The sequence below is a fragment of the Eptatretus burgeri genome, chromosome 6, assembly GCF_056783735.1.
Source record: "Eptatretus burgeri isolate ZD-2024b chromosome 6, Ebu_testis_v1, whole genome shotgun sequence".
NCBI classification, from domain to species: Eukaryota; Metazoa; Chordata; class Myxini; order Myxiniformes; family Myxinidae; genus Eptatretus; species Eptatretus burgeri.
The window spans coordinates 33,418,256-33,433,255 of NC_140966.1; the positions used below are offsets into that span (position 1 = coordinate 33,418,256).

Sequence of the window (15,000 nt, forward strand, 5' to 3'; positions counted from 1 at the left end):
CAAAGTATCCCCCCCCCCATCATCATCATGAGAACAGTTATTTTACTTCCAACTTCAACTTGTATTAAAAATGAATTTGTTTTAAAGCGAGATCAGTATTGATAATTGGCACATGCTGGTATCCATCGCTATCACGCATCATCCTGTCGGTATGACCATCATATCGGTATAATTATCACGGATGGCTACATCGGTTCATACCGGTATCGCTATCGTGGATCTCCATATCGGTAATCGACACAAGCTTTCGAAAGCACACCTGATTCATATAAAACTAGAACGGGCACTCATAGAGCGCATACCTTCGCCGCCACTACTTTTTTTGTTCTTGGTATGAGTGTGGGGAACTGGTTTCATATGAATGGTCTTATGACACAAACCACATATCTATAATGTCATGACCCCCCCCGACTTTTGGGTGCTACGGACTAAACAACAATCAACTCACGTCATTTTGGCGAGTCTTCACTCGCAAGCTCGGTGAATACAACGTTTCAACAAGAGAAGGTAATCTCGTTTGATGCTGGTTTCATGAAAATTGAATAAGAATTGACTGAGTTATGCCAAAAACCGCATATTTTTCAAGGGCGTGACCCCCCCCACCCGACATTTTACCCCAACCGGTGACATGTGTTATGGCATCATTGTGTCACAAGATTGGGCATTAAATTCTGAACATTTTGGTGCTGGGTTCATGTAAAGCGGACAAGAATTGACCGCGTTATGACAAAAACCGCATATTTTTCAAGGTCGTGACCCCCTTGACCTTTGATCCCTAACCGGTAACAAGAGTATGGGCGTCATTGTGTCATATTGCATATCACAAGATGAGGCGTTGAATTCTGAACATTTTGGCGTTAGTTGCATGCAAATTGAATAAAAATTGACCGTGTTATCGTAAAAAGACGATTTTGACATTTTCGTGACCTTGACCTTGACCTTTGACCCAAACGATCCCAAAATCTAAGCGAATGCTTCCTAGCTAATAACCAATCATCCCACCAAATTTCATGCAATTCGGTTTAATACTTTTTGAGTTATACGAATCACAAGATTACAAATAAATAAATAAATAAATAAATAAATAAATAAATACACGCCGACCAAAACATAACCTTTCACAGAATGCGAAGGTAATAACCAATTGGCAATTGCTTTAAAAACAGTCACGAGGGCAAAGAAAAACATGATTGCTTGTATTACTCAGATTGCAAAGATGCTGAGGGTTAAAAGTTAAAACCTACTGTACTTACTTCTTGGTAGGTCTTGACATCAAACGTACTGTTCTCGGTGTAACCAAGTCCATCACAGCTTTTTTAATCCTGTAGTCTCTGTACGGTATTTAAAGATTTTAAACACCTTCCTTCGATTTGTTCATTGTTGGTATCACAGCTTGGTTTATCAACTAATTGTTATTTTTTCATTCCGATTTGTTTTTTCGGTATACTGGTATAATGGGTACATTTAAAATTCCACCATACGAGCAGGGAGCAGGTATTGTTTATCTCACACGATGCCGACAATGATCGGGTTTTATTGGGAAGTTTTGCAGGAAATCTCGATTATAAAAGGAGCCGTGTCTGTCTGTCCGTTTGTTTGCCGTGTTACAATTTGTGAATAGATTAACTGATTTCAATAAATCAAACTATGGTGGATTCAGGGAACCCCCGGGAAGGTTTGTGACAAAAATGTATTGTTATTTTTTTCTTTATGGGGACATGGGCACATGTGGCAAAACTGCAAACGCTAACTTGCGACATTGGTTATCCCAACACTACAAGGAATGCTTTTCTTCTTGCCCTATTTATGAGCCATCACAGCAAAGATTGGCATTTCCATCAGCGAAGCGACGGGTCTTATATTCGAGTAATTTAAGAAAAGAAAGAAATCTATTCAATTCCACAATGATTTTCACACTCTGAGAGACCCTTTGTATGTTGTAGCCTCTAGGTAATGAGTTAATGGGGTAATTCGGGTCATTGCATTGAGGCAACTGAGCTCATATGGTAATTGGTAACGTGATGGTGGGGGTGTGGTTTCGGATATGGAATGAACAGGGGTTAGGAGTGGGGGATGGATAGAAGGAGATGGTGTGAAGTAGGGGTTGGGAGGTGAAAGGATGACCAGAGGGGTTTGATATGGAGGAACGAAAGGGTGGATTCAGGTGAGGGAAGGCAAAAAGGGCAGGATCGTGAGGACTGAGGAGTCACTGTTTGGAAGCTATAGGGCAAAGGACCGGCGATGGATGGATAGCTGGAGCTAAAGAAGAGTTGAAAGTTTCGCGGATTGCTGTACTGGTATGACTATCGCAGATCGCAGTACCAGTTTGACTCTACCGGTATCGCTTCATACCGAAAGGACTATCGCGGATCGCCGTGTCAGTAATCGGCACAGCCTTTCGAATGCACACCCAATTCATATACAACAACCAATTGGTAATGTCTTGAAAAACAACTACGAAGGCAAACAAAAACGTGAATGCTTGTACGGTGCTCGGGTGTTGCGAGTTAAAAGTTAAAACCTACTGTACCTACTTCCGGGTACGTCTTGACGCCATACGTTTCACTGTTCAAGGGGTAGCCAAGATGCCGAGTGCATCAAAGCTTTTAAAATTATGTCCTGTATTTAAGGAATGCAAGCACCTTTCTTCGATTTGTTGATGATGTACTATTTTTTTTCAGACCGATTTTTTTTTCATACAGTTGTTCGGTGTGACGTCAGGAGAGATAGAGAAGCGAAGAGGTTGTTGGCTTTGTTGGTTCAGTTGGGTATGAGACACACGCGGTTGAGAGAGAACGTAGCTAGATGTAAGAACAGGGCTTTATGGCTGGCTTTCCTCGACGCATGAAGAACACGGTACGATTCTCGTATTCGTGCTGAGGCAAATTGGCACGCATACTGAGCAAGACGCTGGCCACTGGCTCTTGGTTGGGTCGTGAGAGACGGCCCCGGTGCCTCGTGTATGTCACCAAGGGGAACGGCGCCATTCTGAAAAGCAGCGTATCGGCAAGTGCGATCGATGAAGAAGCTGCACGGCAGTCGCTGACCCCTCGTGTTGAATATCGCTTCACGAATCGCCTGACGTACATTTTTCCCGTTGCGAGAGAGCGGCTTGGCGCCATTTTTTTGGGGCACGTCTACAAGTACAAGACGAAGCGCCTCAATTCCAAGTTCAATAAAACGATCTCTGGATCAAGCTAAGTGCCAGAATAAAGGAAGGATTTTGTTTTATTTCATTTCCCCTTATCTGTATTTAAGTATGTGTGTGGAGGTGCCTCGACTTTAGGTTTAATTTATCTCACTATTATTATTATATCTGAATTATTGTCCCTTGTAACTATTTGTCTTATTTCATTAAATTCCATGGTTATTTTAAGTTGCTGCGTCCTTGTATTTGTCGTGGGGTTCGAGTATAAACCCCCCTGTTCCTCCGTCACTCCACCAGTGCCGCACCCCACCCCTCCCATGCCGGTTATAATCTCTGAGGATCAACGTGTCCGCTTCCGAAGAAGAACCGCTCGGCTATCCGGGCTGGCAGTGTTAACCACCCGCACCACAATTTGGGTCAGGGGATTAACCTTAATCCCTAGGGTGAGAATATATTACTAGCGGGGTGTGCTTACACATTTTGTAAGCATATGAACCGCGCTTCCACAGTGTCTCGGGTCGCTCACCTGTATTTGATTTTTCATTTATTTATTTTCTTTTATTTTTGTCATTTATTTATATTTTCATTTACGGATGCTTTGACGGTGCTGTGATTTTTTTTCTGGTGTATTGGCTTCGATGTCCGTTGGCACACAAAATTACCGTGCTTCCCCATTGTCTCGGGTCACTCACGTGCATTTTTTTTTCCATTATTTGTATTTTAATTTGTGGATGTTGTCTGATGAAACTGAATTTTTCCGGTGTAGCGGCTTCGATGTCTATCGGTAAGCAAAATTTCAGCTTTCTACGTCACCCAGAGAGTACTGATGTTAAATATCAGTCAGTGGTTACAAAGAGCTTTATATTTAAGACTAGGAAGAGTACCCGCCCCAAGTGACAGGAAAAGCTCACAAAAGTACCCGTCCCCACTGACGGGAAAAGTATCAGTTAATCTATCAATTTAAATATATTTCATGGACTTTAAAAAGGTTAATTACATTGCACTCTTGGTTTCACGGAGAGCCAAAGCTCTGAGCTACTTATACTGCCCACCGCAAAATGGTGGATCCCATCGTGTACAGCCTTTTTGGCTTCTGGTTGCATCATTGGTTAGGGGCGCAGCTCTGCCACTGATGCAGTGCCCCTATTACCAGTACAAAAGTGCTCATTTTGCCGACCTTGGAAGGATGACAGGCTGAGTCTACCTGGTGTTAATTCAGCGGCGAACGGGCCTCAAACTCAGGATCCTCGGATCCCAAGCCACCACCCTAACCGCTAAGCCAATGCCAGACTTAAAATGGTGGTGCATCGTAGGGCAGCAGGGGTTGGATTTGTCTCAAAAGAGTACAAAATACCCACCCTGGTTGCAAAATAGAATTTACTCATGCCTGTTCTCCCGTCATTTCGAAATTGAATGTTGAGCTTGTCAATGCAGTGCGAGAAATGGCCGCTGTAAACGGGAGACAGACAAATGCACGGACAAACACCACGTTTCACAATATATAATTGATGACTTCTCTTCCAAAGAACTTCAACACAGAAAGAGACCATTTGGCCCATGAAGCCTGTACAATGGTTCCCAAATTGAGACTTTTTTGTGTACAGAGTCGAGGCTCGTGGAAGAGCTAGAACATGAAACAGATCAGGACGCAACAGGACAAAGTACAGTCGTGAGGGTAGTGGAGGTGAATGGGGGGGGGGGGGAGATGGGACACCAACAGTGGAATTGAAGGATAAAAGAGAGGGAGAATTGGACAAACAACAGAGTAGGGAGGAATGGAGTGGAGAGGATGGATACAGAAGGAAACTTATTCCTCCCCCACCCAAATCCTCTCTCCTTCCCCTCTCCCACTCTCTCCCTCCCCTCTCCCACTCACTCCTACTCTCTCCCTCCCCTCTCCCCGCTCTCTCTCCCTCTCTCCCACCTGTCCTTCTTCCCTCTCTCCCCCCTCTCCTCTCCTCTCTCCAAATTTCCCCTCCTCTTTCTACCTCCCTCTCCTTCTCCCCTCTCTCCCGTCTTCCCCTTCTATCCCCCTCCCCTCTCGCTCTCTCTCTTCCACCTCCCTCCCCTCCCTCACTCCCCTGTCTCTCCCCCACTCCCTGTTTCATCCTCAATCCACTCCTCTCTCTCCCCCACTCAGACTGGGTGGTTTGTCATTGCCTTCCCAACAGTGGTTCGGGCAAAAATTTGTAATTTGGCCACGGTGCAGGAGAGAACTTGCCCACTCTTTGTGAAGGATACCATGGGGATCTTTAATTTCCATTAACTAATGTCGGAAGACATGACACCAAGTTTAACATCCATCATATGAACAACACACACATTGATAATTCACCCAATCTGTGAAACACAGGGATGACATCATATATCTGGGTTTGGATTCAAACCCAGGCTAGACAGCTTAGAGGCAAGTGTGGATACCTCAAGGTCATCTTGTTAGAGGTCATATCTTAACACACTGTTCATAAATAAATTGTGATTCCATGTTGTATGTATACGTTAAAAATGTAAAAAATATAACAAAAGTATAATCCAAATCCCAAACGATCACTCCAATCACTTAGCCAGTTTTCGATCCAGTTTAAGTTGCATTGCCAGCCATTCCTTCAGCCCTTACCTCAGCAGACATTTTTCTCTGTGGCATCTAATCAAAAGCTTTTGAAAGTCCAGATATACTAAATCCACTGTGCTTCCCTTGTCCACAGTCAGAAATTGCTTCATAGAACTCCAATAAATTTGTTAAACATGACCTCCCTTTTGTAAATCCATGCTGACTGCCTTAATTTGTTTTAATCTATTTAAATAGTTCCCCATCCGATGCTGAAGCAACATCTCTAAAAACTTCCCCACAAAGTTTGTGACGTTGCTTTCACCCTTGTTTGCCCATCTATGTCCATCTTCTCCTTCCGCCCTGCTGTTGGCATTTCCCCCTTCTCCTTCTGTTGTTCTTTTTGTTATGTTGTGTCCTGGTTCATTCTGTGTTCTCACTCTTCCATGAGCCTTGACCATGTAAAAAAAAAAAAAAAAAATTCTGAAGTTAAACTAACAGGTCGATAGTTCTCCGATTCTTAGAACCAGAAACCTTATTTCTCCAAGCCAGAACCAAAATCGAAGAGGTGTGCATGTGTTGAAATCATTCAGCTCAATAATTATGCAAAGTCACCTGCTGGCACTTAAACACGTCATTTCCAATAGCATTCTGTAAAAATGCTAATTTACCATGAGCATGCATAAAAAAAAAACACTTCAAGCTATGCACAATATGACCTCTTAAATACACCGAAAAAAAGTGAGTCAAACAAAATTTTTAAGCTTTTCACTTTCTTTTTCTTAACAATCAAAATCAATTCACATCAACCATTTGGGTATTTCAAAAAAGGATAAATATGCAAGCACCCTCAAATATACATTTCTGTTAATTTCCACAACAGTCCCCCGCCTCCCCTCCCCTTTCCCCTCCGGATGTTACACTCCACGTCAATGCTTCACAACTGGTGTGCTGTGACACAGTTCCTAATGTGCCGCATGGTACTTTCGTAATTGGGTGAAAATAAAGAACATCACTGCGTTTTGTTCATTTCAAGCACCTGAACAAGTCAACTAATTGAAGTGAAGAATGCAAGGTTGTGGTGAGAACGTGCTTACATGTACAGACAAGCTAAACGGGTTAAAATCAAATCTTTGGATGTGGAGAGAGGAAATAAGACATGGCTCACTGAACATGTTCAAACAGACAAGTGACAAACATTCTGAAAAAAAAAAACTGATGAATGTGATAGCAGAACATCTGGGTGTGTGCGCTTCACGACAAGTTTTGGCATCACTTCAAGTTGAGCAACATGGAGCAGTATGACTGGGTCCTTGATCATTTCACTTTATCTGCAAAGGCGTCAATAAAGGAGATATCTCGAAGGCACGAAAGGGAAGTTCTAGATCTCAGGAGGGACCACACTCTCAAATTTAAGTTCAGTGAGGTGTTTCTAAATGCATTTTGCCTGCAGTTGAAAAAAAGAGCATCCAACCATTTCTGATCATGCCATTGATTGTATTGCTGCCCTTTTCAACAACACCATTGTGAAGTGAGCTTCTCAGCATTGACACTTATCAATGAACAATAATAAGTCATGTCTAAAGAGCCTGGATCAGGAAGTTTGTGCAGTGATTGCCAGCATAGAGGCATCGAAGCAGACACGAAGTGCCTCTGTTCCTCCTCAAGACAGGAGCAAGTTTCTCACGAGTGCCAAATGAAAGTTCGGGCCTTCAATTTCTCACTTGATTGCTTCTGGGAACAGCTTTAAATAAATTATTTGACTGCCCTGTGATTTTTAATGACGTATTTAAGAGAAGTGTTTTGAAAAAGATTAAGTTTATAATTCCTTCATAGGCTGAATGGTAAGGAGGATGTTCTTTCATAATAAAAGCTTAAAATAATATATATATATAATTGTTTGAAATATTTCATAAACAACTTGATGTATTTAAATGATTTTAACTGCACTACGTTGGTTATAATTTGCTCATCTCGGTGGATAAAAGTGATTTTTACTCTTTCTTCCCATGATTACTGGGTGATGGAAATATAATACACACCGACATGGTAAAATATGGTTTCGTGTGCCACGAGGATCGAGCAAACTGGAAAATGTGCCGTGAAATAAAGAATGCTGCGATGCTCTAAGTGGCTAACCTGCAAGATCAGTGACTCTTTCTCTCCTTCCAGATGGTTCAGCTGTTCTTGTTGGCGTTCTCCTCCATAATGGAAATGTCCATTGGACTGTAAAAAGAAGAAACAGTCAAGGAAACGCAGGCTGCACACCTGCATGAAGGTTTCTTATTTTTAATAAATGTGCAAAGTTTCTCTCTCTTGTTGCCAGGATTCAAAATTACAGGTGCATACATGCACAAATGCACCTGGATTTTTGATGGTGGATGTAGAACTTCCTAAGGGCCCCGTCACACCTTGACGTTTTAACCAGCGATGGCAACGTATAAAAATGTATGTAAAACGTTGGCGTACGCTGAAATTTTGATGTTTTTTTTTTAAGTTTTGCGCGTATTCATAACGTGTTGGTCGTATGCATAACATATTAGTAACGGGCACAGAACGTTTTGTTGTGTTATTGATAACTTTTACCAACGAATGCTGAGCCTGTTGTCGGCGAACTCGTGGCGTAGCCTGTTAAGAACCTGCCGGACGCTGATTTAAATCATAACCGCCTGAGAATTTGAAGTGTCAACATCGCAGTCACACCTTGACGATTTTGCCAGCGTATGCTGGCCTATGAAAAATGTGTCTAAAATGCGAGGCGCACGTCAAATACGGTATAGGTAAGTTGTGGAAACGTTAAGAGTAGGCTGGAAAACAATGAAGTATGCTGTCATATTACGTGGTACGTGTAATACGTCGTGAAATTTCAAGCATGCTGAAAATTTTACGACGTACTCGGCTTATGGCTAACACGTTCCGCATGCGTTGTCATATGTTCCTGGCATGCTCCGCGATCGTTTACACACGACGGAGACACGTTACTTGTAGGTTACTCATAAGTCGAAACACGTCAAGGTAATATTTAACATACCCGCAACCTAATTTTCAACCAATGGGTAACGTCCTTTTAACCTATGAGTAGCGTGCTCTGAACCTATGAGTAACGTGCATTGAACCTATTTGTAACTTGCCTTGAACCAATGACTAGCGTGCTATGAACCTATGAGTAATGTGCGTTTAACCTATGTGTAGCATGCTTTGAACCTAAGTATAACGTGCTTCTAACCTTTGAGTAACATGCTATGAACCTATTTGTAACTTATCTAAAACACACATTGTCGTATGTAGACGAATTAGATTGACGTCTTCCGGACGACCACAGCACTGACTGAACGTGTTTCTAACTTACATCTACCGTGTAATGGCGATTTGGCAGCGTTTAGGGGAATTGGTATATACAAATGGGCTTCACAAGAGGAACCCATCATTGTTTCAGACTCCATGTTGAGTAGATGTCAATGCCAGTAGTATCAGTAGTAGTAATACTATTAGCAGTAGTTGGTGTGCGTGACAGTAGTAATAGTAGTAGTAGTAGTTGTAGTAGTAGCATTGGTAGTAGTAGTATGTCTATGTCAGTAGTAGTATGTGAGCGTGATGGGGAGGGTTGGGTGATGATGGATCCTCTTATCGTCCACGAATAGGAGACTACTTTGCACCATTGTTCGATGTTCTTTTCGGCTATTTTTTTTTCTCATTCCCACGATGAAATATTTCTTTGTTTTACTTTTTAAAGAATTAAAAACGACTTTGACAAATGCATAACGTACTAGTAATGAACACAGAACGCTTTGATAACTTATAGATAAGTTAGATCAACGATTGTTTATTGCGTTTTAGTCGTCCACAACCTATGCCCAACGATAGTCCAGCGTATGCATAGCGTAATAATTCCCAAGCACGTTATTCATAGGTTATAAATAAGTCACGGGTACCCTAACATTACTTTGATGCGTTTCGACGTATGAGGAACTTTCAAGTTGCGTGTTGCGAAGTGTGAACAATGTTCGTGTAGCGTGTTGCGAAGTGTGAACAACGTTCGTGTAGCGTGCTTACAAAACGTTACTCATAGGTTAGAAATAAGTTTCGGGTACGCGAATGTTACCTTTACGTGTTTCGACTTATGAGTAACATACAATTAACGTGTGTCAATGATCGCATAACGTGCCTACAACTTATGGCCAGCATAGCGGAGCGTGTGAGCCAAACGCCGAGTACATCATAAAATTTCAAGCATGCAAATTTTTTTGGACAACCAAAAAGTACAACGTTTTAAACCAGTGTAATACGACCTATGGTTGTGTTTTTCAGCGTGCACCTAACGTACACATAACGTACCCAAAACGTATTCGACGTGTGCCAGCGTTTTAGACAAATTTTTCATAAATCGGCATATGCTGGCTAAATCGTCAAGGTGTGACAGCCCCTTTACGGCACGCACTGCATGCACGTAAAAACAAAGCACCGATTGTGTTGATAAGTCACCCAATCACTTTATTATCTACCATATTGATCGATCGGGAAAGTCAGGAATCAATGATTATAATCCAAAGGATACTTTATTCCCCTACCCCCAACCTCCAATTATGCATCATGCTATGGTGCCGACTGGATTTGAACTCAGCCATTTTAGTCACAACGCATTGAAGGGAATGAGGAATTTTCATTAGCCATTTTACCAAAGGTAATCGGACACGTACCTTGCGGAAGAAAATTATAATATTGTATGAGGTGTGAAGTGTTGTATGTTTTTAGTTTTTAACAAGGTTGCAAGTTGAAAATTACTCATTACAAAATACATGCGTATTTCATGTTAAAATGTGTTTAAATTGAGATGTGCGGCATATTTAATCACCAACACGACAACACAACATTGACCAGGATTGGCATTAAACTGGTAGTGGTGAGCCCATCACATCTTTCTGGTTGTTATAAATATCCCATGGATGCAGTTAGATGTTAGACACATGACAAGCATGTTAAAAAAGTGAAATTTACCTCGTGTGCAATGGCCTTAAAATACTCCTGCACATTTTGACCTACATTTTTCATGGGCTGAGGGAATTTCTGCTAGGAGTATGTGACCTCGGAACGATGATGTCAGACACTGTACTGGTTGTCGTTTTGTGTCTATCGAATAAGTCTAGCGACTACCACCGAATGTTCAGCGATTGACATTTGAATTTGGTGATTAAATCTGGATGCACAACAAAACATACACACAGCCTGGTACATGAAACAGTTTGTGGCTTATTTGGTGAGTTGAATTTGGGGCATGTAAAATGATTTCTGTGCTGTTTTTGAAATTTTGGTGCACACTGTGCATCTAACTTAATTTTTTTTTTTTAATTCGACTCTTGGGTGGCATTATGCTCAAAAAGATAAAGCAGACAGAATACTGCTGTTGAGGACAATAAGTGTATGTTATATCGACATTGAAATGCTGAACTACTGACTTACTTTTTATATCAATGATCGGCACATCTCATTAAGTAACACCTTCTGCTGATATAACACGAGAATGGAATTTTTTGTCAAATAAATTTGCTCCTGCTGAGGATCAAGCAAAATCAAGAGGTCAAACAAGATAAAATATATTGCGTGGATGTAATATATTGTTACGGATATGGGGTTCGAGGCTCGCCACAAGGGGAAGCGCTCGGGTCCATCTCGAACGACCCGTTTTGAGGCCGCCGGGCACAGATAACTCCGCATACTGGCAGGTTGTTAGGCAACCACGAGTGCCAATTGGCACGGCCAATCCAGGCAGGGCTACAGTACTTCGCGTGATACCTTACCTCTGGACGTCCACTCATTTAGGGTCATGTGGCCTCAGCGCATACTCGGATTACTGCTGAGCGTTACAGTGAGTGTGCGCTGGCTAACAAGAGCAAATTATTGGGATAGAACTTCCCATTTAACTATACTTGTGCACTGTCGGACCAATATAAGAAAAGACAGAGACAGATTGGAAATAACAACAAACAATCATTTAAAAGCAAGTATACATACACAAGAAAGCATAAGGCACATAGGAGCAGATTTAATCATAACACGCATTCTTTTAATTCAATCTTACTTACACAAAATACTTGGCCATCATTCACTCAGGGGAGAAGAATAAAAGAAGAACTTGAAAATAAAATAAAAGCAAAGTATGGAGAAAAGAAAAGCAGTCTTTTCCTTTCCAACTCAACTCAGCCAAAATATACAAGAGAATGCAGATAAGAGGAAAATGGATGGGACAGATGGGCAGTGGCAATGTGATGCAATGGGACCCGATCTGAGCAAGTTGTCTCAGACCCAGTAGGGGAGTTGTCTCCGGCGTCCGAGATATGCCAGAAAGATATGCGACTCGCCCTCCTATGACTCAGCTTCTTCCGCCTCAGGCTCCCATTGATTAAGTGCTGCATTCACCCACCTCGTCCTTCGTGGCTGATAGGATTGAGACCGCAGGACGATGCTTGTGGAAGGAGTGTTCTTTTTCCACAGAAGCATAACACCAACTGCTCGTGAAACATTCCTTTCTTTATACTCACTCATTTTTTTTCCTCTCCTCATGAGCCTTCTCAATCTCTCTTTTCCTTCCTCTCATGAGTTTTTCCCTTCATCTCAAGAGCTCCTCTTCCTTTTTCTCCCTCGGGCCTCATGCATCTCTGAGCCATCTGCTCACAAGCTCTTTTCGACCCGACTCATGCAAGCCTTCTCCATCTGCTGCTGCCTTTTATTCTTCCTCATGTTGCTCTTTTCTCCTTCTCATGAGCCCCCTCCACCTCCCCCCCTCTCTCTCTCTCTCGCTCTCTGGCCCACAGCCGATGGGGGCGGGTCCACGACATTGCTTGTGGAAAATGCCACATCATTCTGAGGGAACTTTCAAGGCAGCCCCCCACCCCTCCATTCATGCAACCAATGAGAGCCCTCAGCTCCTCCCTGCGTGCGCAAAACATCCACTCGTACAATTCTGCACTGTACCATGCCTGCGAGAAGTGCCATCACGGAGGCTACGAACACCCAGCATCATGAACATGCATGTGAGAATGTACATAATCCCAGGCGGTGACGCGAATAGAGGGAAAAAGGAGAGGGACTCTGCCAGATCAAGGGACGACCGAACGGTCGTGGGATTGAAGGTAAGACCAATGGGATGAGGGAGGTAATTGGTGCATTGAGAAAGGGGGTGGACCAGTGGGGAAGGAGGAATGATTGAAAGTAACAGAGGGATTGAACAAAATTATGGTGTGAAGGAAGAAAGCTTGAAAGTAACAGAGGGGGAGGGGGGAACATTACACTGGGAAAAATACAGCCGAGTCAAAGCATCCCTGCCCCCACCACTCCCCAAACAGTCGTTTGACAAGGGCCAAGGACTATCGATACAATGACTAATTAAATAATTGATCCTCAGGTCACCTAAGTGTCCGTGAATGCTCTCCTCCTTGGGTAAGTTTTCCAAAACCAGAACAATATACACGGGGTGTGCTTAGCAGACAGATATGCATTGAAAATGTTCGCTTTTAGTCCATGTCCTTTTCCCTTCTACATCTTCGACTCTAAACACACACACACACACACACACACACACACACACACACACACACACACACACACACACACACACACACACACACACACACACACACACACACACACACACACACACACACACACACACACACACACTTTTGGTCATAGTGGAGAACACTGCGCAGTGGGCTAACTGCGTGCAGTTGAAGGACATCACTGGGTCCTCCCTCAACAGGAAGTCATTAATCACTGAAGTGACAAGTACGTGTCAAATTTCTGCCCCTCCCCCTTTCCGGAAAATCCACCGGAGAGGCCCCGTCCCATCGATCAGGCTCCATTGCTGGGCAGAGGTACGGGTCCTGGCCAATCACTGGCGGTGAGGGTCAGTCCACCCTCGTGGGTTCTGCACCAATGAGCTGTGAGGAAAGAGAGGGGTGGTGGAAGAAGCGCAGAGAAGGAAAATATCCAGTCTGTCTGGGTCAGAGTTTGAGTCTGGCTTGTTCTTGGGCATCATTCATTTCAGACATTATTCATTTCAGAAATGAACTTGGGACTCAAGCGCTGTCCAGTGTGGTTGACCTTGACTCTGCTCCTTGCGCTATTTTTCCCCTTTCGCACACCCGTTCAATCACACCCATCTTTCCTTTTCTCTTTCTTTCTAGCTTGTTCACTTCACTTCACTATGCTCGCTCTTTATGCACTCTGATCCTTTTTGTGCCTTTCTTTCTCTTCCCTCACGACACACATCTCTGCACATTCGCCTCAGCCCCATTGCTCAGCTCACTGCCCGGCCATGGCAGAGCAGTCCGCCGAACCGGCAGCGTTCCCACCAAGGCTGTGCAATCCATCACGCCAGCCAGTTACCATCGGGCATCCCAATATATTGGGAGTACGAACGGAATGGAGAGAGGAACCCAGGAGGGAGCATGAAGGGATGAGATATGGCCCATCAGGCCAGATCATAGGGTGGCAGCAATCAAGCCAGGTTGTTGCAAGGTGTGTCGGGGCATGCAAACAACCCCCTTTATTTCGTTATCATCACGTCTTCTTCTTCACCTCTTCCCTCTCACTCTCTGACTTCTTTGGGTGTATGTCTTGGTGCCAAGTGAGTTTCGGTCTTCAGTGATTAAGATTCTGGGGGCAGGTCTGTTGTGTAGGGGATAATTGGGGAAATGTATATGTGCCTGTTATATTTGTAGATAACTGCTTGTATTGCCCATCTACGCTTTCCTGCCATTTCCTGTATAATAACCATTGCTGATATCTCTTGCCATATTCTGCCTTGCTCGCTTGATTAAACGCATTTGGAATAGGATATCAAATTTGTCTTGACTTATCCGGTTTGGGTTTGGTCGGAGATCGCGCTCGTGGGGATAATTATCCAAAGCGGATAATTGGTGTCTGATAGATGACAGGGTGTGGTCAGTAACGTTGGTTCGCTGGCCAAATAAACATCTATTGCACAGCTGCTGGCATGGTTCCCCATTTGCTTCAATAATCTCACATGCACAGTAAACCGACACTAGGTGCGAGGATCTGGCTGGCCAGAGGTGAGTGTTGTAGAAGGCATCTGTGGTATTTTTACCTCCGCAACCGAAGGTTATGTCTTCACCCCTGTCCATTTGTCTGTGAGCAGGATATCTCAAAAAATTGTTAGCGGGTTCAGACGAAATTTGGTGGAGGAGTTCGTGTGTCTGACAAGGACAACAAGATTAGATTTTGGTGAAGATCCAGATCTGGATACGAAAATTTTTGAAGTGATTCTTCACCATTGAGAGATGTGGGC

General features: G+C 43.2%; 1 protein-coding gene across 7 annotated transcripts in view; it reads right to left on the reverse strand.

The window, feature by feature from the left end:
• The window catches only part of PPFIBP1 (PPFIB scaffold protein 1), a 262,577-nt gene that overhangs the window by 142,792 nt on the left and 104,785 nt on the right, over nucleotides 1-15,000 (reverse strand). For all 7 annotated transcript variants that reach the window (XM_085884524.1, XM_085884523.1, XM_085884522.1 and 4 more), the window contains one exon: nucleotides 7,836-7,922. In XM_085884524.1, coding sequence (XP_085740650.1) covers nucleotides 7,836-7,922 — 87 coding nt within the window. The remainder of the gene's footprint in view (nucleotides 1-7,835; nucleotides 7,923-15,000) is intronic.